Source organism: Porites lutea, chromosome 2 (assembly GCF_958299795.1).
Source record: "Porites lutea chromosome 2, jaPorLute2.1, whole genome shotgun sequence".
Classification (NCBI taxonomy): domain Eukaryota; kingdom Metazoa; phylum Cnidaria; class Anthozoa; order Scleractinia; family Poritidae; genus Porites; species Porites lutea.
The window spans coordinates 15,002,876-15,024,752 of record NC_133202.1 but is presented as its reverse complement, the minus strand read 5'-3'; the positions used below and the strand labels follow the sequence as shown (position 1 = coordinate 15,024,752).

The following is a 21,877-nucleotide window of genomic DNA, read 5'->3' as shown; positions in this document are numbered from 1 at the left end:
CCTTCCTAATTCCTTAAAAACAAAATTAATTTCCTGCTGTTGCTTAACAGTACGGATATTGACGTTATATTCACTTTACTGTTTTACGCCATGTTCAAGTTCTCAGAACCTTTCCATTTCTCTACTTCAGGGTCTTTCAGAGGTTCTTTTGCGGTCGACAGTGGGGACCATTTGCCGTTGAGGATCATTTACTGTCCATTTTGGGGATCATTTGCCGTCAGGGAACATTTACGGCACTGTACGCCTCAAAGCTAAAAGCTACGAGTGAGTTGTGTGACCAAAGGTGATTGTGTGACTACACAATAGACCAATCAAAATGCAGCTATTGACACACCCCTCTCACACCCTTTTTAAATGCTAACTACTATTATCTCACTAACTCGCTAAACTAAGCCGCAATTTCTGAAAGGTTATCAATAGCCTCTTTTGTTTTTCAGTTGATTATTTAGCGTCAAAATATTACGTGTACAGATGAATTCATATATCTACAGCAAAGTGAGCTGATTGTACGCGTTTCTTGATGGAGACAATTTATCGGTGATTGCCCAATGCTAGACACTCAAGCAAGGTGAGCCTGTTATTCTGATTTCATTTGTTATTTCCATGATAACCGACTACAGCCGTAGATGCAGTAGTAACACATAATTTATTGAGAAGGACGTCATCAGACAGTAGATACAGAATATATTTCTGATATCGCGCATGTTATGCATCTTCCAAGCTGTATTCCTGAGAACTGGGAAGTAGCAGCCGTTCCTTTAAACGCTTTTGTATTTTTATTAGCTTATTCAAACCAGTTCGCAGAGTTGACAAACGACAATTAGACATAGTGTGTGCTTTATATTCTGTTCTAAGTGTATTTTGAAGCGAATAAACGCTGCAGTGTTTAGGCAGTCAGCCGTATAAGTGGATCCACTGAGGTTGCTGAATTTGTAATGACAAATGACAAACTAAAGGTGCTTGTGACTGTGTATCCACATATCCGCGTGATCATCTAATTTTTGGTGCTGCTTCGCGGAGTAGCATGAAAATATCGAGGAGTTGTAGAGTTTAACTAATGGGCGACGTATGAAGCGTGAAACTTCTGTTGACTCTCCCACATTCGACTTCCTAATTAAGCTTTAATATACAACTTAGTTTAGAACTTCCAGTAAATAAACCCTTAATGCAAATTAATAGTTGTATATGAACTAAACTCGGTATGTTTCAAAACTGTGTTCAGACATATTATTGATTCTTTACCGTATAAAACATTTTATATAGGTAAATTTTGTTCAATTATGTTATAACATCTACGATCGACAAAACTGAAACGAATAATTAACAGAAATATAATTAATTATTATAACCTCACCCCCCGAAAACAAAAGAATGTCACAGGTTAAAGGAAATATGGCATTTTTCACCTACTCTTTTAACGTAGGAAAAAATTGGTCTGATTCATAACATAACTTGTCCAATGAGGTCCACTTTGCATCGTTTAATTATTGATCGTTTTCACAATGAGCTCTTCTCTCGCCGTTCAACATAATCAAAACAAACGCTCTCGTTAAGAAATTAGCTGTGTGTAACTCAGATGTAATTTTTTTAGTCGCTTTTATGGGTGAACGTTTGAGATGTAAGTTCAACCTCAACAGTGATCCACCTCATATCAATGAGAATGTAGAGACAGCATTGACAGGTAATTCTCTTTCGTGTAGTATTTCGACGATAGCACTCTAACTTGAATTACAACGGCCGAGAAATTGTCCACAACTGGAAGAACTAACGGCAACTTTCAGTAAGTAGTTTAATATACTTTATATCAATTAAGTACAAAGTTAAGGTGGCTCCACCATCAATACAGGCGCAATTTAATTTAGCTGTGACGAAATTTTCGTCATAACTTTTTCGTTTTTAACGCGATGGCTGAGAAACTTTGCAAAGAACAAAAGATATCATTCGCCAATAGTACGAAATATTCCGATTTCATTGATGGTAAATATATTTTGCTAAATTAACGCTTAAAAGGACCCTACTGTTCAAAGAAAATCGCGTCTAGTAAAAAAATTTGCTGATATTTTTTACTGAAATTTCTGGTATCGGCTTTAATTGATGTAATAACTATGCCAGAGGAATTTCTAAAAAAAAATCGTTGGAGCAAAAGTCCGTAACTAAAAGTCGCTCAAAATTCAGCTGTAAAATTGTTTTGGAATTTCAAAAATAAATTACTTTCAGGTAGAAAGAGACACCAGTTTGAACTTTCGAGACAAGTAAATTCAGTGTTCGCTAATTCCTAAAACAGAAGCCGATTGCCTATCGTGCTATTCTTTAAAAGGTACTTTTTAGTTTTAGATGCGCTATAAATCGCTCCAAACCTTGCACTGAAGTAGAATGACTTGTTCCTCTACATTTTTAAAATTTCTTTTGGCAGTTTTGGCTCAAACTCCTGCTGCACACATTTGATGTGTGATTTGATGATACCTGATAGTATAGAATAATTTATATTTGAAATTCCAGAACAATTTCACAGCTGAATTTTGAGCGACCTTTAGTTACGGACTTCTGCTCCAACGATTTTTTTGAAATTTCTCCGGCATATTCATTATATCAATAAAAGGCGATACTAGAAATTTCAGTAAAAGATATCAGCAAAAATTTTTACTAGACGCGATTTTCTTTGAACAGTAGGGTCCTTTTAGGAGCTAATTTCTCAAGAAATATTTACCATCAATGAAATCGGAATATTTCGTACTATTGCCGAATGATGTCTGTTGTTCTTTGCAAAGTTTCTCAGCTATCGCTTAAAAAACGAAAAAGTTATGCGGACAGAAAATTTTTCACAGCTATGCTCCAGTATTGATGACGGGGCCACCTTAACAAATAACCAAGTACAGCAACTGAATATGTTTTCAGCTTAGTTTCGGGTGTATTTATAAACAAACATTTTGAATGGTTGCTTGCAAAAGATTTCTTTGTGTTAGTGGGGCAGGAACCCCTAAGAACGTCTGCGTGGGAGGCTGTTATCCGCTTTACTGCAAAAATATTTCACTCACAAAACTTGAAACGCCATTTCTGGCAAAATACAAATGTTGCAGATTGTCAGCAGTTTTGTAGAAATATTAACTAAAGTAGGTTAGCAACCGTTTGATTGGTTACTAGGCTTGTCCAAGTAAAGTTCGCGTTTACGGGCGCGTTCCATTGGGATAATCCGAAACATGATTTATACTTCAAGATCACAAGAATCAAGATGCATCAAAGTAGCCGATGAATCCTTTTCCAGATGGAGTTTAGCGGTTCCTTTGATGTAACATGATCAGAGTGATCTTAGATCATTAATCCTGATCCGACCGTACAAAGCTGATTCAATGAAGGTTGCCTTGGGCGTTGGGAAGCTATTGTTTGGTGGCCATGCCCAAATGCCCAATTACCAATGACCAATTACCAAAGCAACCTTTCTTGATTTAGCTGTACACACACTTCTTAGTCTGTGCTCCACGGGCTATGTCAGGAGATCAATTCTGTGCTGAAGTCATTACTAGGTGCTTAACCATACACAACTGAAATGCACCGTTAGAGATATGTCATATGAAAGTGATATCAAACAAATTTCTTAAGAGAGCTCTGGCCATAAAAAATATTTCGGTGATTTTCCAGGTATAGCATTAAACCTTGAAAAAGTTGGTCAAACTCCATGTCGATCCCTGCCATTCTTTGCAATCGACGACAGAAAAAAGTTTCCTTAAATAACTGCACTGGACCATTATATTTGGAATTCAATTGATGGGAAAACGTTTTAGCTTTTTAAAAAGTTAGCAGCGAATAGCGTGACATAGCTCCTTAAAAACTCGACGGACACAAAAGTGGACATAGCTTTAGATTGCGACTGATCAGTTCTTTGCGTAATTTTACTGTTTGCAGGAGGACAGAACGCGCACAACATTCGTGAAAGGCAAGGAAATTTTAAGCGAACAAAAAGAGGCAATGAATCCAAAGGAAGCGAAGGTTTTCTCTCTCGAGGAAGTTTCATTTCATGCTGACCAAACCTCCTGCTGGATAGTAATAAAAGACGGAGTTTACGATATGACTGACTTTGTTGGGGAGGTATGAAATGTTAAACTGGTCGATCTTCGAGTAGCCGCTTCATCCTACAGAAAAGTTAATGTTTAGTTAATATACAAAAGACGATCAATAATCGCAACGACGAAGCAAACTCAGTTCCTGTGATTGTAACAAAACATTCGAGGTTTGAATTTAAAGTTCCCAGCCTCGTCCCCAGGGATCGAGAATAGTCCTAGGTGTTCTCTTAACTGCATGATATTCCCTGTATATTCCGTATAATGAAATTGCTGAAATTGCAGTCAACCCACTCTAAGCTTACATTTTTAAAGCATGCTCAAACGGTCCGTCTTTGACAGCTGCCCCCTCCCCCACCCCCAGAGTGTCAAAGAAAGAGACTAACGAAACACTGAGACTGCCCGCTGTAGTTACTGATAGCACTTTTCACATCTGTCGCCAAAGTAAATAGCTTTAGAAGACATTTTTTTTTTATATATCTTTTTTAGCATCCTGGTGGAAAAGAAATCATGCTAGAACACGCAGGTTAGTCAGACATTAAGAGCGGTGTAGTGTAATCCAATTCATATGCACATGAAAGAACGTCACACGATTGTTTGGATAACGCTGGGCTGCATTGAAGACTTGCTCAGTTCGAGGCCACGGACTCACAGACAGATAACTTTTCGCGCTATTTTATAAATTAATGATCTTCAGGTTTAAATTTCATGCAATAAAACTCAACTTTAATGAAACAGCGGCGTCTTGTCACGTCATTCTTTTCATAGGTTTTATAAAAATACAAATAAGACAATTCTTGTCATTCTTTGTTTGACACAAACTACTCCTTTCACTCTAAGAGGGTAGCTTAGCATCGATTTAAATGTTCTCAAAACATAGTCAGTCTTAACGTCTTAATGATGCTGACAGTTTCGATGAATGTCAGCCATCTTTATCAAAACTTGGAAAACATTAAGAAACATTAAGTGTCAGAAGCCTTAAATAGGCTTCTGAAGGTGTTAAGACTGGCTATATTTTGAGAACATTAAGACTGGCTATATGTTTTGGGAACATTTCAATCGATATTAACTTCACTAGCCTGATGAATTTCTTCAAGGGTAGCTCAGCTTTTGGGTCAAATAGTCCTGGAAGGGTAGCAAAGTAGGTCAAATATAAATAAATATGATTTTGAATTTCCTCTCGACGGAAATTTTATAAAAGTGAACCTAATTTTTTCAAGTTGCAATCCATTCAGTCTTTTCTTCTCCTGCTCTTAATTCTGGGACTAATTGAACCCAATTGTTAACTTCCACTGCCTCACGAAGGACAAACGTCTTTTCACCCTTTCTCAAGGTTTGGATGCGACCACGGTATTCCAAGACATTGGTCACTCAGCAGAAGCCTTAAAGATTCTCGCAAAATACTACATTGGTGAGCTGAGAGAGGTGAGGACGCTTGCAAACACTATACCTACATTATATGCAAATTTATTGGAACAAAAGAAAGCGTTTGCATAAGAAAAGAGTTCAACTTCCAGAGGATTGGTTTGGGACACCAACATGGCCGCCGTTTCATTGTTTTGGGACACCAATATGGCCGCAGTGACGTCATGTGAAAACACTCTATATATTAGGCTATGTTGCTTATACCGGATGGCTTTTTCGCCGGTACGAAAACAGTACCGGATAGGGCTTCTGTTTACACACAAGAACAGTGATTTCAGTGCAATTTCTTTAACGGAGCGAGTCGATCTCTAATAAAAAAGGAGAAGCACAGGTGTTCACACCATAGTATAGTATCAGGGGCACCAAAAGACTGTTTTCTGTAAAATATCTGTTCGGAGAAGCAAATATTGCCTAGAATTTTCTTTTTCTTGAGGACGGCTAAAAATTTGTAGATGAACGTTCCATTCATGTACAATTTTCGAAGCTTATGTAATAAATTTCCTACGATTTTCTGAGGTTTAATTTTTCATATTGTGCAACTCAGCATACACTATTTTTCGTAGAAAAAGGAAACCTAAAATTTTCGGATTCTAAAATCTGATGGAGAGAGGAATCAAAAAAATTCTCACTTTGGTAAAACGTTAAATTGCACCTAAAATTCAGTTTGGAAAAATATTATGAAGCCCTGGTAATTTCGAAAAGACTTTTAAAAATTTGGTAGCGCCGCTTAGAATGCATTTCTAGAGATCCAAAAGTACTCTGGATAGCCTAAAAGTGTTTTCAACGCATTTTGGAGGAAACCGAAGTTGGGTGTCCCTGCAGTATAAACTTAGCCTTAGTATATAGGGTAAAAGAAAGTCACTTTCCTAAAACAATCATTCAAAGAGAAAGCTAGCTAGCTAGAACGAGCGGCCAAGCATAACCTCCAACTACGCTACCCTTTTAGTTTTTGAACACCAGTCAGACTTAATTCACACTCACAAGAAATTGCATAGAATGTTTTAACGCGCGCACGCTCACTGTTTGGGTGACAAACGTCGTGCCTTTTTTTCGCCAACTCTGGTACTGTTAACGCACTACAAAATGATTTATATTAAAGTTAACTTTGACTCTTTATTGTAGGAAGAAAGAATCTATGGCAGCAGGCCCAAGCATTGACAAACAAAGGTATAAATAATACTCACAGTGTGGTACATCCCCCGTTAAACACCCCACCCCCCCTCTCTAATACGCCCTCCCCCTTTTTCAGGGGGAAAAAGTTCAAGCCCCTCCTCTCTTTTCACGTGGTAGTTTGTGCAAAGACATCAATGAAATTTACCAGAAAACTTGACATGCACGTGCATCATTGCTGCTGTTACCACCTTTGTGGTTGCATATGCTTATTTCCTGGTAACAGTTTTCGCTTAGGATGAAAGTGAATATATAAAGTTAAATTTTCATATATTTAAACTGCGGTAGAAAGTTTTAACAATTGCGAGAGCATCGCAGTTTTGTACGCAACTTAGTAAACATTTGCAAAAATGTCACTTACTCTTTGACGCCTTTTAAGCATTTAAAACTCCTTCAAATGTTGCCTGCTCACAGACTTACTACAGAAAACAGTGTTATTGTTAGATTTCATGTAACATGAAAGTAGTTAGCAAGGAAATCGTCCATTTAGGTCTTAGTTGTGTTTGTATCAGGGCGAGCGAAGACTGTCAAGGAGACGACCATTAATTCGGCTTTTGAAGGGGGATATGCGTGATTTGGTTTGGGTAAGAATTTTTTCCCAAACCTTTAGTGAAAGAATTTTTTCCTTGATATACATTGGTGTAAGATTTTTATTTCCAGGTTTGTACTCCACGAAAGATTTTTTTTTTCGGTGTGCAGGATATATTTTTTGGAAATCACCCGTAACCCCAACCCCACCCCACCCCCTCCCCCAAAGAAAAAGTCCAATTGTCTTTTCCTAATGCGAGGACGCGAAAAGAAACGGGAGAGCACAAGTTTTTTTTTTCTTTTCTTTCTAGGCCGGGTGCAGTTTAGCCTCCCACACAGGCGTTTTTTGTTCAAAGCTAGGTTAAGATAACATAGAGTTAATGTGAAATTGGAATTCAGATATTGAAGGTTAAAAGCAAATTCAGCTGAATTCTTATTGTCTGCTATTTGATGGTTGGATGCTTTGTAAGGAATAGAGAAAATTATCCGAGGAAAAGCTTTTGAACAAAAAAAAGAGGCCCGGATTAAAATTTAATCCCCGATTAGCGCTAAGTCAGTCTTCGAAGAACTATACCTTGGTTAGCACTTTTTTTCTCTCTTTAGGATCCATTCGAAAACTCTTTAAGTTGGCACGGGTGGCAGTCACGAATTTCACAGCCGATCCAAATATCAGAATAGAAGCGAGGCAGAAGAGAGAGGACAAGGACATAAACAGCACATGATGAGCAGTCGAAGTTAGCGAAGAGTCATTCGTGTTAACATTTATCTATTAACATCCGTTAAATAAGAATTAAGATAAGAAGTGTTGCGAAGATAAGCCGAACACTCGAACTCCGCATGCAAAAACCGTATCTTTATTCTATAAAAGATAAACTTCCACGTTTCGAATAGATCCAGATCCAAATCAACTGTGTGAAGTCCAATTTACAGTGAAGTTCAATTAGGTGCAAATGAAATAAATACCGTATATCCAACGCACGAGTTGAGGTTTTCTAAAACCAAAATATAAGCTTACAATGAATTCGGGAGTAAACGTCCGAAATACAAGAAAACTTACCGACTGTTTTAAGTTGTACAAGCAGACGCTTCCAAAATGACAAACTTACAAGGAATCAGGTTTCAAAAACACGTGGTTACAAAGCAGGCACGGAATACGTGCGCAGTGGTAGCAACAGGAAGGAAGTTCAATTCGTTTACTTCGAATGGAAGGACCTCCTACTGATAGATAATACAGTCAATTCTCTATAAGAGGGACACCTTCGGGGCCGGCCCTGACTGTCTGTCTTAGAGAGGCGTCTGGCTTATAGATATATAGTCGAGGTAACGTGACAACAGTAATTGTGAGAAATTAACGCTGAACCCACTCGCGATGAAACGATGTCGGTTTAACTTCTCCGAACAGCTAAAACTGGAATACTAAACTGGGAAACTGTGGAATCAACTTCTCATTGTGCAATCAAACGTTCATGATTCATAAAGCAAATGTTCACAGCCGTTCGTGGTAAAAGCGTAACAGTATATAACCTGGGAACTGGAGCAAGAATACAAATGAAACAATAAAAATTTTACAATTTACTGTCATGTAGAGCACCTACATTTCCGTTTTGAGGTATTTTTCACTAGACATAAATCACCTCTCAAATGTCTGTTAACGGTTTCAAAAGTGTCTGTCGTCCGTCTCAAAGAGGTGTCCGTCTTATAGAGAGTATAGTTACAGTAAAATGACTGAAAAACGGCAGAGTCCAACACCGGGTGCCCATCTTAGAGAGAGTTGATTGTAAAAATACTGAAAGGAATTAGAAAATATTTAAAAATATATTCAAAACAATGGAATACGATAAAATATAATATTTATGTTTGACTGGTCAGTGCGACAAAACGACCGTGAAATATAGTTTGCAATACTTAACATCATCATCATGCTAAAATGAGCACATATCTAGAGTCAAGGTTTATCTTTAGAAAAATAAACACGGGGCTGACGTCTCTAAGAAACTTTGTTTGAATATTAAGGAATCTTGCAGAATCTGGGACAAGCCGTCCAATTGCCTTTTGTTCTGAGGTATTTAAAATTGAAAAAAGTGATAATATTCTAGCACTTAGGCCGACAGAGTAAAAATTGGACATTACACGGCTGAGTCAACGACGAAAGAGCTGATAAAAATTTCTTATAACTTGGAATAAAATGCAGCAGGGCAACTGAATGCAGTGATTTCTTTGATTTCAAAAGGCAAGATAGTTTCAAAATTCAAAAAACCAATTTGAGGGCAAAACTATTTTGCACATTTAGGGTGAATGCAAAAAAAAACAAAAACGCGTGAAACGTTGGCTTGAAATCTTAACGTCCTGCCCTGCAGCCAACGACAACTTTCTTTACGGCGGATGTAGGGCCTTCCACGACTTACCAGATACATTATATCATCAGCCAAAAGCCCCGCATCGACATGGCAAACAGATTTGAAAGACTGTTGTCCACAAGCTGATTATCCCAACGTCAGTGTCAAATAGTGAGTTGATACTTTGGATTCAGTGGGGCAACTTCGTCTGCTGGCAACAAAGTGCAATAAGTTGCAGATCTGATCGATATCAAGTCCAATACCACAACGCAGCAGCACTTAAACTTTACAAACCTCCAAGAAATTCTCTGCATGTTTGTATGCTACATAGTTCCGGCCCGTTGTGGTCACATACAGTTCCTGACCGTTTGTCGGTGAGACGCCGATTCCTTCGAGTAACCTCTTCCTCCAAGGACAGCTCAAGGCAGACCATTTGAAAAAAATTGTAATTTCCTTCCTTCATGGCCAGCTACTGTCACTGAACCTGCCTATAAGAAGCCTTCCCTCATTGGCCTCTTCCTGTCTTCAATTGTGCTTGTAGCAAATGCGGTACTTCGGTTACACAAAATCATGATCACTAATAAGCTTCGTGTCTTCAGTGTGTAAACGAATCTAATATTCAATGAGTACGTATTTCAATGTCGTGGTCATTTACTTTTGTTTGGATATTTAAATTTTCAGAAATGCTCGCCATAAAATACTCAATTACCGTTGAAAGCCCTTTATTTGGACTGTTTCTTCCTCGATGGCTTTTTCGTTTTCTCCGGGCATTCTTGGGGTGTTTCTTTCCAGACTGTTCCTTCCTCAGTGTAGTAAGGCCCCAAGTTCCAAATAAACTGCTCATGATTCCGCTTTTCTCTGCATATCTGTTTGCCGTCTCGAGTGCACTTACAACACACGTACTGAAGAGTATCACCCATCCAAGAATGAGCGAAGGGGCAGCGGCTTGTAATGTTGATGTCCCAGCCTTCGCTTGTATGAGTATCGCATTCCTTTGACTTTTCAGCGGAAAGTACCCCTGCACCATGATGAAGCTTCCCTGTTTTTTTGTCAACATATTTGGCATGGAAGGTGCGCTTATCAAAACCACGAGTGCCCTCGACGGACTTCAATTTTCGATTTTTAACACACATTAAATTCCAGGGACCACTTTGCTGACTGGTGAGGGGGGGTTTTGACGTCTGCTCTTCTGGTGGAGTGCTCTTAAGTTGCAGGGCAGACGAGTACGAAGCATGACTTGATGTACTTGGCTCATTAACGCTATCAACACTTTGCCAGGATGACTTCGCACTTTGGACATGGGTATTGAAGCACTTGGACGAAAGAGAGAAGCTTTTTGCTTTCCTTGGAGCCTTCATCTTTAATTCAAATAGTTTCCTTTCTCCACTTTCGCTGGCACTGGAACACAAGATGGCGTATGTATCATTGTCGACTGGGTCATATGCATAAGGGCCAGAGACAGAGAATCCAACATAAAACCACAAGTCATCTTTGCTCTGCTTTGGATACCGTTTTTCGTCAAAGCGTAGTTGAATTCCTTGGTATGTTATAACTCCATTAGAATTGACGTCCTTTTGACCACGTACTCGTTCCAGCTTCTCTGACACTTCCTTGCTTCTCCAAAAGTCAGTTTTAGTTTCCCCTTTGGTTTCCAGCGCTGGGAACTGTAGGCTGTTTGCAATGGCGTACAAACCAGTTTCCTTCCCAAGGAAATAGTCAGCACTAGATTTGCGAAATCCTTTTCCCGTTTTTTCCAGAACAATCTGATTACATTTCTTGATCGATTCGTTAGCTTCATGATTGAAGGCGGCTAGGCGTTTATCGGGAACTGGAAAATGAATCATGTAGTTATATAGATTGGCCCACGCTGATGTCGGACACTTTGAAACCCAAATGCTTACAATTTTGTCCAGTTCCATTACTGATGGCCTCTCTTTTAAACGAAGGCATGCTTTGCAGCAGATTAACATGTCGTCATGGCTTCCCTTTCCATTCGAGCAAAGTACCTTAAGCGCGTTGTAAATCAGGGAAGCTTGTTCGTCATTTATGTTCACCCACGTACTGTATGGAGTTTCGCTGTTCTTAAACAAGATATCTTGGGCAAACTGTTGGTAAAAAGCTATCTCATCCCTTGTTAGCGATTGGGAAGGCATCGGAACTTCCACATCATTGATTTCACTTCTGTCAAAACCGGTTAGTTCATAAAAAGTTCGTCGTAGTTTTGACGCCCTTATTCTAGCGTCATTTAAAACTCTGATGGCGTTCTCGTCGTAGGTGGTCATGTGCCTGAACTTAACATCTCCAAAGACTTTGTTGAGAAGACTAAGTGTTGTGGTACTAAGACTCTTAATGTAGTTGTTTTGTTTCTTAGTGAGTACGTCTTCCATTTCTTTCGGAATTTCACCTTTCTTCAGATACTGTGTAATGCTTTCTATATCTGAGCGAAAGAAAGGCAATCCTTTGACAACTTCAAAAAGTGAAACGATGGCTTGAATTTTTCCAATCATCGAGTAGTAATCAAGTTGATGTGTTGTGCTTAGTGCTATGTCATAGACTTCTAATGCTTTGCGGCAGATGTCGATCACTTTAGGCACTGAGGCAAGAACGGAAGGTCGCTCTGCATTTGGTTTGAAATCTCTTAGCTGTAGAAGGTACAGAGTTCCTTTGGTACCATAGTGATGACTTCTCTTGGGTTGCTGCTTTATGGCAATATCAACTGCCATATGTGCTGCTTCAATACCTGTTTTAGGCATGGGTAACTTGGGGTCCTGTTCTTTATTCATGGCTGCTTGAAGACGGTTATGTTGCTCGTTCTTGTCATCCATTTCATTTCCACGCATTTCGTACCCCATGAATCGTGCAAGCTGCTGCCAAGCGTAAGCCTTATCTTCATGTTCAAAGGCCATTTCACAGATTGTGATGAATAATCGGAGGGCTCTTTGAATACCATCATCTGCTTTCAGGATATCCAATACCAAAGGAGAATACCTTGTTTTAACTTCGTAAAACCCAAGTACCTCGTCCTCAAAGTCAGATTCAATGCTTCCATCATCTGTTCCTTTATCCTCGAGAAAAACTGCGTCGGAAATTTTCTTACGTGCCAAGAACACCTTAAAAACTTCATCCTTCAAATACTTGTTTACATAGGCTTTTCCTTTGTTAGTTGCGTCTAGTAAAGCGATAGCTGTGTCTTCGATGTTGAGTTTTGATGTAACGGCTTCACTGACGAGAGAGTGTGCCGGCCTCCATCCAAAGTAACCATTTTTTTCATTAAATCCTTCAAGGAGAAGTCCTCCAAAAATGTCATGAATGCGCTGCATTAAGGCGAAATCTTGTTCAGACTCATTACTGGCTTCATAGAGAAAATCACTGACAACTGGGTGGGGAAGAATAGCTCGGCTATCACTGTAATAATGAAGAAAGCAACAGAAATTTAGGACCATTTCATGACTGTCTTTAGAATCGTCCAACAACTCAAGTGTGCTCCTGATGTGATTCTGAAGCCTCTCCTCAATCTTGTCGTAGTTGCGTCCAAACAACTCCAGTCCAAACCAAATGAATCGTTTCTCTCTTTCAAGAACCTCTTGTGCGCCCCTTCTTCGCTCGTTGTCACTTGTAATAGTGATCAAAATATTCTTCACGCGACTCATCTCTTTCTCGTCCAGTTGTCGCAAGGACAAATCTTGATCGGAGTCGGCGCTAGACTTTGCGATTGGACAAGTAGAAAGAATGACGCACTTAGTCTGCCTTTTCAAGATCTTCTCCGTTAAGCGTCTTGTCTCGTTTTCGGGGAAGTTATCGACCAGGACTATACAGGGAGGGGAAAATTTAAAGTTTTCTTCGTCGTACATGATCCCCTGAAGTTGTTCGATTTGAAAATCAGTACTTGTTGTAATTGCCTTGACTACTGCGCAGCGGTATTCCTCGCGTTTGCTCCACAGGATTCTTCTGCACATAGTAGTTGCCCCAGATCCTGGTTCGTAGGTAACAGTGACAGTCTTGACGTGACAAGTGAGGTCCTTAATTGGCTTAGACAACGACTTCAATGCTTGCTCAGTTCTTAAAAGCGTCTCGTCTTCCAGTGATCTTGGAATACAATGATTGTGGAACAAATTAGTTTGGCTAGCTTGTGCACCCTTGTAAAAGGCATTTCTTTCTTTCTCAATATCTTCCAGTAAACTTGGCAGCCGGGGATTTGGACTGTAGACTTCTAGATCGTTCCAAGAGTTAATAATTTTGTTGAAAACTTCCTTGAGACCAGTAAAATATGGGAGTTCCGTCTTAGCTCCTCTTTCGTCAAACTTGGTTGGTCCAACCATTTCACGGACAACTTCTTTCAACAATTTCCACGGAATCCCAGGGATGGAGCATTCTATAATTTCCCTCTGCAGCTTAGAAGCTTTGATAAAGGCCTCAGACACATGTTTGTTTTCACTCATGATAGTGATGCTGTTGCTTGCAAATTTTCCAAGGATACTAAAACAACATTCCATCATATCGACCATCTCCTGGACATTGGTTTCATCAAGAACAAGAAAGACGCATAAAAGCCGTCCGAGGGGAAAACAGCGTTTATACGTAGAAAGAGCGCGATAGAAACAGTCCCTGGAACATTTTATCCAGTCTTCTTTCAGCATTTCCTCATTTCCCAAAATCCAGGTCGTTTCTCGGGTTGATATGTGGAAGTCGTTTCCAGATATCCAGTCAGACAGACATTCGCCATAATCTTCGAGGTTTCTCAGATTAGCTCTCAGTGCATCTGTTGTTTCGTTGCAAATGTAGTACAGTCCATCTTTTTTAGACGCAGTATCAAACAAATCAAATACTGCAAGCCACGGGATGTTTTGCAGAAAAGACAAATCTGGCGTTCCTCTGTAACGGGAGGGCAACTTGTTGGCAATTAACACGTACCTAAATTCTTTTAAGTTCAATTCCCGTAGCCTCTCTCTTACCAAAGCACTTAGCCTTTTGACGTCTGCATCATCTGGGATAGGATCTGAAACAAAGAACAGGTTTATGCATAATAATTCCATGGTAGGATCTATTTTGAATGAGACAGAGTGTATCAACATTACTTAAGACTTCTGACGATAACAATAACAAGGACACAGTTGATCCATGAGAAGTAGATACTTAATTAGTTTATAGGTTCGCTACGAATACCTAGATGTGTACTTCGTTCGGTGAAACCGGAGGATGTCAGAGAAACAGAAAAAAACAAACAACGCTATAACCTTTGTACAAAATTACGAAGAATGTACTTACCTTCTGCTGACATATCAGCGCCTGTTATAACAGAAAAGAAAACAACTCAGAAAGATTTTATTGAGTGTGAATAAAATAGAAAAACACTCGGTACTCGTCTACCGACAACGGCTCTTTAACTTCGTTGACGCTTTTATTAACGGTTAGAATCATTCAGGTTACAAACCGCCTTGACCAGTCAGTCCTCTCAGCAGTACCAAGAAGCGTTATAGTGATCATCTCGCCCATTTGACGGGAACAATTTTACACCAGGAGGTTTATCCTCCAGGATTTGAAGAAAAGTACTTTTTTTGTCATTTTTGTTGTTGTCTTTGTTTTATATTTCTGTTTGTTGTTATGACGTCGTCCACATCCACTTTTAAATCATTAGGCAGAATTCTTTAGAGGTCGAGTTGGGCAACCTTCCTTCCCCATTCACGGGTTACTCTAAGATAATTTAGTAATTGATTTAAGTCATATCACTTGTGGCTAGAGAAAGAATTTGATAACGTTAAATCTTTGACACTAACCAAGTTTTGTGTCCCTCTTCCATTCCTTGTACTTCGCCATAAGAGGTTCCTTCACTTGCCGATTAACCTCATGCTGCTTCACGTTTGTTGAGGCGCCATTGGTCCTAATGGCTACGTCGTCATACTGATCTTTGTGTACTTTGTAGAAGTCGCTCAGGGCCTTCTTTGCGGATGTGCCTTCATCTTTGTGAACTCCTCGTTTTTCAGCCCAGGATTTGCAATAGTAAACGTTGTCCTTACAAAACTTCCAGTCTCGGTTCACCTCAATTTCAATGACATAAAGACCTGTACGGCTTTCTTGGATTACTACTGGAACAAACTCTATTCTGACACAATTCTGCTCCCCTCCCTTCTGAAGTGGGCCAGCATCACTCTTAATGTGATCATCAAGAACAAATTGGAAAGCTTTAACAACATCATCAATGACTTCTTCAACATCGAGTCCGAGAATTTCTCCTCGTTTAAACTTTGAACATTGCTCTTGTGAGTCTCCGACTCCGAAGTAGATTATTCCTTTACTATCAGCATTTAAACAGGCACAAATGAACTTTTTTGCTTTCTCCATCATTTTCCAAGGGAGTGTTGAGGGGTGTGCATTAAGAAGAGATTTGAATTCCACTTCTCTGTTTTCCTCTGCATCCAGGACAGAGCCTTTCTGGTAAGCGTGGTCTTTCCCTTTAATGCCGAACATCCTGGTTTTACCTGAATAATAGTTAAAACAAAGTCTATCAGAATGTGCAAAGTGCTAATTTCATGTACAAAGTTGCATCTCCTGCAGGGGCTGCAAAATATTTTTACTCTTCCTATTTTGATTGGAATAAAATGGCACTTGGTAAATACTCGTGCAACTTTCGTAAGTTAACATGTCAAAATAAAATGATGAATTCATAAATTTCATTTAAAATATTAACTTGCTCACATTTAGAAGCTAATGCAGAAACAGCCTTGCGAGTTTCTTCACTCTTTGCCACTAGAGTTACTTGCTTATCAAAAGTAGTACCACAACTTTCCTCTTTGTTCTTGCCAGAAACCTTCCCACCGTTCTGTTCTTTTTCGGGCACTGATCTATCTTTTCTTTCAGATAATGGTTGGCTGGTGGAAGCAACCAACTCAAGTGCAGTAATCTGCACTGATGGATTGTTGTTCAAGTCAGACATTGAATCCAGTCTTGAAGTATCGTCACAAGCTGGTTTATCCTGTGCGTCCTCACACTTTCTTGCGTTTTCGTTTGAACAGCAGTCAAAATCAGATGACGACAAACCTTTTGGAACGAATGTCAAAATAATCCTGGTTAAAACAAATTACGACTGTAATTATAAACGGAGCCTAACTGAACTGGAAATTATTCCTGCTATTCTGACTTCAAGATGGATGGCGTATATCACTATTAAGTTTAAAAGAACGATATCTCGCATTCTCACTGATTTCAAAATGGCCTCTTCTTTAGACTTGCTACAAGTTGAGCTCTCATAAGTTCTTAAAATCAAGAAAGGAACAACCAGGAAAAAATTAAAGGACTTTTAGAAAGTCCACCGCTTGTCAAGGCATCTTATGTCTGGTTTAGTGTAACATTATTGAGCTTACATCAACCGGAGCAGACAGACAGTCGGTGCCACGATTTCCTACGATGATTTTTTTTGCATCCATTAGTTAACAGATCTTCCTATACTAAGAGGAATCTTGTTTGCTGTATATCTTGTTCAAACCATCCTCGGAGACCCAGGGGCGGTTAGTTGGTTCAGGAAAAACGGCGGCGAGACTTTTCAAGAGAGGGTCCTCCGTTTTCCAGACCCGACTGACCGCCCCTGGGTCTTCGATGACGTGTTCAAGATAATTGTAATTGGTAGTGTAATGTCTGGAAAGTACTCTATACTTACTTTTCTTATCCAAGGATATATGGCTTTCCTTCTTGCACTTTCCATTGATCTGATTAGTTTGATTAATCTCATCCCAGTTCGTCACTTCGTCATCTGCATCAAGGTGGCCACTTCCTTTTGATGGATCCGGGACCTTCTTGTGAGTTGCGTCTTTCTTTTCAGCTTCCAGGTCATCACACACACTATTTGTCGACGACTTGGGCCTAACGTCATCTTGGCTTCCTGCTACAAATACTTCGATGGTTTGTTTGTGACACTCGCTAACTGTATCAACACTTGTACTTTGGTCTCCTTGGTCTATTCAACAACAAAAAAGGCAATTCATTAATGATACATGCCGAAACTGGACCATAGACATTTTACAAAAAATCCACTGCTCGAAAGAACACCTTAAAAGCAGTAAAGTTGCCAAGTTTGAAATTGATTTGTTGAAAACACGAAGATATAGATCCGCAAGTCGCATGATTTTACAGACGTTTGTATGGTGTGGGGCAAGTTCGTGCCCCCACCATACCAACGTCTGTAAAATCTATCGACTTTGTTAGGCTATATTCTCGCTCACTTTGGAACTTTAAACTTGGTACGCCGGTTTACTAATTTTAAGACGCTCTTTTTCGCTTAGTGGTCTTTATGAAAATTTTCAAAAGCAAGAGAAGGTCCTTTTTGTACCAAAACCTGTCATACGACTTAAACAACTCTCCTTGGCTAACGAAATAAACGAAAGAAACAAAATGAAAGAAATGGGCAATTTTGCCTCAAGATGATTAGAGGGAAAGTTTGCCTGTCGTAGGTACAACTGTCAGTGAAAATTTGCAAATCTGGACTCTTTAACTTGGATCTCAGAGCGCCATCACGTAACGTATAAATTTATGAGCATTGACTATTCTAGGCTTAAATAGAAACCAAAACATGCAAAAACCTAAAATATGTGACTGAAAAGCATTAGGTGAGAAGTGATGTGATCTGAGCAAGTACAGACGATTTTTATCTGTCGTAAAACTTGTTCATTAATCCATCAAGTAACAGAAAGGTTGTTGGACACTTAGTAACAGGGCTTCGGCAATAACCTGCCCTGCAGGCGTCGAAAAGGGTATGAGATGGGACGAAGGGAAAAGCGAGGGAGATTGGGGATAGAGTCACAACACTCTTCAGTACGCAGGCTACTTTGGCAGTGGCAGTCACAATTTCGACTAATCATTTAAAAGCTGATTTTGAATTGGATTTAGTCGATTAATTTTATTCAGTGAGAGCATTGCTATACAAGCACTAATATGGAAATGACCAATGAATCCATGTTCTCGCTTGACGAGTTCCAGTGTGTTATTATGACACCAAAAATAGGTTCTACAATCGGCGACTTTACTAACATCCAAAACAAAAAACAGAAGAATACAAATTTAAAGGCTGGTTGACCAACCTGCAGCTCCCTCTGTCAGTTCGTGTCTCGCATCTTGGTTGTTGTCGGTCTCTCTTTTTCTACTGGTGCTGGTATCTTCTCGGTTTTCAGCTAGATATTTATGCTCACTTACACTTGACACGAGAGTCCCTTCGCTTGCCTGCAGATCTTCTTGGTACTGTTCGGCGTGATCGTGAGTTAAATCTTGGGCTTTTTGATCTAGTTTAGTAGGACATAAGTGGTGTTACAACGTTTGCAATAGTATCGCGGGCGCAAGAAAGAAGAAAGAAGAAAGAAAGTAAGGGACGGAAAAAGAGTAGAATATCAGGTGATTTTCCTTATTTTCAAATTTTTTGTATTTTTAATGTGAAAGCTTCTTAAACAATTAACTGTAAAGAAGATTATCATAACTTTAGACACAACTCTAGAAGAATTAGAGCTGATTAACTATGCACTTAAAATTCCGACCGAAGGTAAAAAGTCCTATTTTAGCCCTATTGCACACTTTATTTCAGTGGTATACTGAAGATACCCACCCGCCGGCAATGAAACTTCGAATTCTTGACAGCACGTTTCAGCTTCCACGGAACATTCATCGATTCCGATTTCACGTTCAATCTGTTCATCTCGTGCGAACCTGTCATATGCAGCAATGGGCGTCGTCTCCGTTTCGTCTACCTTCTCCTCTCTGGAACCACCCGTTGTCGAGGTACCTGCTTGGTTGCCATGATCGGCATTTATTTTAGAAAAAAGAAAGCATATAAAAACGAAACCAGAGTGAAGTCGATATATTTTTTCTCATGCAAAAACCACGACAAATACGCTATTCATGCCAAATTATGACGTCGCCGCAAATTTCCCTTTCGTAAACGGTCGCTGCCATTTTAAAGACAATTAAAAAAATTTTGACCTGTTTTTGAGAGTGTTTCTGTTAAAAAGTTAACTGGAGCTCGAACCCGGACCTTTCGTATCCTGATCTCTCTCCCTTACCACTACACTACCACACCGACCCGCCAAATTCCGAAAAATTTAAGTACATAAACTACAGCAAGCTGTCTTTCTTGACTGATACATCAATAACACGTGACCCTAGCCTTTTCCGTAAGTTTTAACGTAATTCAACTTCGGCTTCAACGTTTTTCTTTCTAAGACTATTCAAAAACCTACCATTTGCCTTATTGTAACTCAATCCAGGGAATACAGTAAGACCCCCCGACTAAAATACAATAAAGCTTAGAGTATTTATTAAGTGGTTCAGCTGATTCCTCATATAAAAAATGCATACCAAATTAGAAGTTACGTAAAAATGACCATAAAAATTTAAGTCCTACTTCAGAACATAACATAAATTTATTGTAATTGTATCAATAACAATTTTATTTGATTTTAAACATTGATATTTACATTGCAGTTGGAGTGATAAGGTATGCACCTATGTCTCCAAAGAGGATTCTTAATGTTGACTTATCTTAATTGCCCAAGTGTATAGAATTTTCTCATAGATTTTTAGAAATTAAGAACCTGTTTTTTCAAATTTTTTAGCTAAACAGGTTCTTATATAGAGGAGGTATTACTGGCAAATTTTGGCCTAACCAGTTCTTCAAATCCAGTTTCTTAGTCGCAGGAGTTTTACGGTATATTACATCTATATGACTATAAAGGCTTGGTTACCAATGGTGGCATCGACCGTTAAAAATGGCAACGACCGTGGCGAAGTCGCCATGCAAATAAAATATAGGGGAGATCAGTTTGAGATAGAAAAATTAACCTCACTTCCCTCGGAGATCCAAATTCTTTCGGTTTTTTTCTTAAAATCCCTTGAAGATGAACGGTTTCTCTATCCGAAATATTAGGAGAACTCAAGTTGCTCGTCAGCCAATTTTTAGACCGCATTTTGGACTAAAATCCTTCTTTTTGAACCGTTTTTCGGCCAGATAGCATAGGAATGGCTAAAAAATAGATTTCCAAAACTAAGGACATAATTTTATGCTAATTTGTTTTTTGCGTATGCGTATAACCCAATTTTTTTGCGAATCTATTGCGATTTTTTTTCTCCCTCTCTTCTTTTTCCCTTTGCCTTTCTTTTTATAGCCAGTTTTGTTGCCCACTTGATCGTCTTTCCTTCGCGTGAAATTTTTACTGGCTTTCTTTCCAACAAAGGGACAAATTTAATCTGTAAAGAGTAGAAGGTAAGTAGCAAAATTGGCAGTGGATTGTTCCCCAAACGTTGCTTGTTTTTTGTCTGTAACTCTGTCAAGATCGGTCAAAATGGTCAAAATGTGCTGAATGAGGTACCAGTAGAAAGATCTATCCTCAATGATTTTGCATAAATTGCCATCTTAATATCTAAAATGGAAAGCTTAATCGGTCCAGGAAGAATAATATGCATGGTTCCATGTGGACCAAAAGCAAACAAAAAAAATGTCAACATGAGAATTGCTTTTTCTTCGGTTTACAAACCTGCTTCATGCTAAATTTGGTAAATTAGACAATTTTATGTAAAGATGGCCAATTTCAAACAATTTGGTAACGTCTATTAACCAGTGACCATTTATGTTTACTCATAACCCAATGCTGAAAGTATTTTAAAATAACCGTGTTTATCACAGCAAAAATCTTCCTAACCTGTCTGTTTATGATATTTGTTGAACCAATGTCTGCTGAATTTAAATGCTTGGCCAAAGCGTAAACCTAAATCCTGCAAAAAAGAACGGTCAGCAACCATTTGTAAGTCGTATCTCCGTATATGGTATCTACCAAAGTGTTATAGTCAAGATTGTTGTTAGACCTTATTCATGATACCCGCCATCTTTGAACGAGCTTGGGACAGATGGGATACAAAAGCTATGTACCGGCCTGTTTCCCATCTTCCCAGGGGGCAGGCATGTGAAAACATTTGCTAATGCAAGAAATCGCGGTCGAGTTTGTTTATTCTAGCTGGACAACAAAAAATGGAAAATTTTATCCCTTGTCCCCTGAAATACCACGTGACATTGCTTTTTTCTCATCGATGATGGCGGGTATCGTGAACGTTTATAAACGCGTCGTTCTTTTTACCTTTATCAGTGCGTTTTTCAACTCTTCTTCTGATTTCATAAAGGACAGTGTATCATCCTTAAAACAAACGTAGCGCAGGTAGATTAATTAGACAATGGAAGAATATAAACTTTTCCCTTTCAAATGTAATAAACACTTGAAGAAACCGTTTTTTTTTATATAGTTTTGAATACCTGCAAATAGTTTTCCTTGAAAAATTGTTTCAACGAAGTAAGATTAAGCTCATCCAAAGCAGCAAAAGCTCTTTGATAATCACAAT

At 39.0% G+C, this 21,877-nt stretch overlaps 2 protein-coding genes across 2 annotated transcripts; one reads left to right on the top strand and one right to left on the bottom strand.

Moving 5' to 3' along the window:
- The first annotated feature begins 3,068 nt into the window (after window positions 1-3,068).
- LOC140925690 (cytochrome b5-like) lies at window positions 3,069-6,648 on the top strand. The gene is made up of 5 exons (XM_073375588.1): window positions 3,069-3,110; window positions 3,901-4,083; window positions 4,545-4,581; window positions 5,389-5,480; window positions 6,603-6,648. The coding sequence occupies exons 1-5, from the start codon at window positions 3,069-3,071 to the stop codon at window positions 6,636-6,638; spliced, it is 390 nt and encodes a 129-aa protein (XP_073231689.1). The 3' UTR covers window positions 6,639-6,648.
- Window positions 6,649-9,011: 2,363 nt separating this feature from the next.
- Window positions 9,012-21,669, bottom strand: LOC140925689 (uncharacterized). The gene is made up of 9 exons (XM_073375587.1): window positions 21,619-21,669; window positions 21,187-21,259; window positions 19,098-19,277; window positions 18,583-18,780; window positions 17,166-17,462; window positions 16,208-16,549; window positions 15,289-15,990; window positions 14,780-14,800; window positions 9,012-14,510 (listed from the first exon to the last, which is right to left on the bottom strand). Exons 1-9 carry the CDS (start codon window positions 21,655-21,657, stop codon window positions 10,237-10,239), a joined length of 6,126 nt encoding a protein of 2,041 aa, XP_073231688.1. The 5' UTR covers window positions 21,658-21,669; the 3' UTR covers window positions 9,012-10,236.
- Between the last annotated feature and the right edge of the window lie 208 nt (window positions 21,670-21,877).

Excerpts from the sequence above, each read along its gene's own strand:
- LOC140925689 (XM_073375587.1), bottom strand. The coding sequence starts at position 21,657 with ATGAAATCAGAAGAAGAGTTGAAAAACGCACTGATAAAG. Across the intron at positions 21,260-21,618 it reads TGAAAAACGCACTGATAAAG|GATTTAGGTTTACGCTTTGG; the intron begins GTAAAAAGAACG and ends TCTTTTTTGCAG. Across the intron at positions 14,511-14,779 it reads CGCTGATATGTCAGCAGAAG|ATCCTATCCCAGATGATGCA; the intron begins GTAAGTACATTC and ends TCTTTGTTTCAG.
- LOC140925690 (XM_073375588.1), top strand. The coding sequence starts at position 3,069 with ATGTTGCAGATTGTCAGCAGTTTTGTAGAAATATTAACTAAA. Across the intron at positions 4,084-4,544 it reads TGACTGACTTTGTTGGGGAG|CATCCTGGTGGAAAAGAAAT; the intron begins GTATGAAATGTT and ends TATCTTTTTTAG. Across the intron at positions 5,481-6,602 it reads ACATTGGTGAGCTGAGAGAG|GAAGAAAGAATCTATGGCAG; the intron begins GTGAGGACGCTT and ends TCTTTATTGTAG.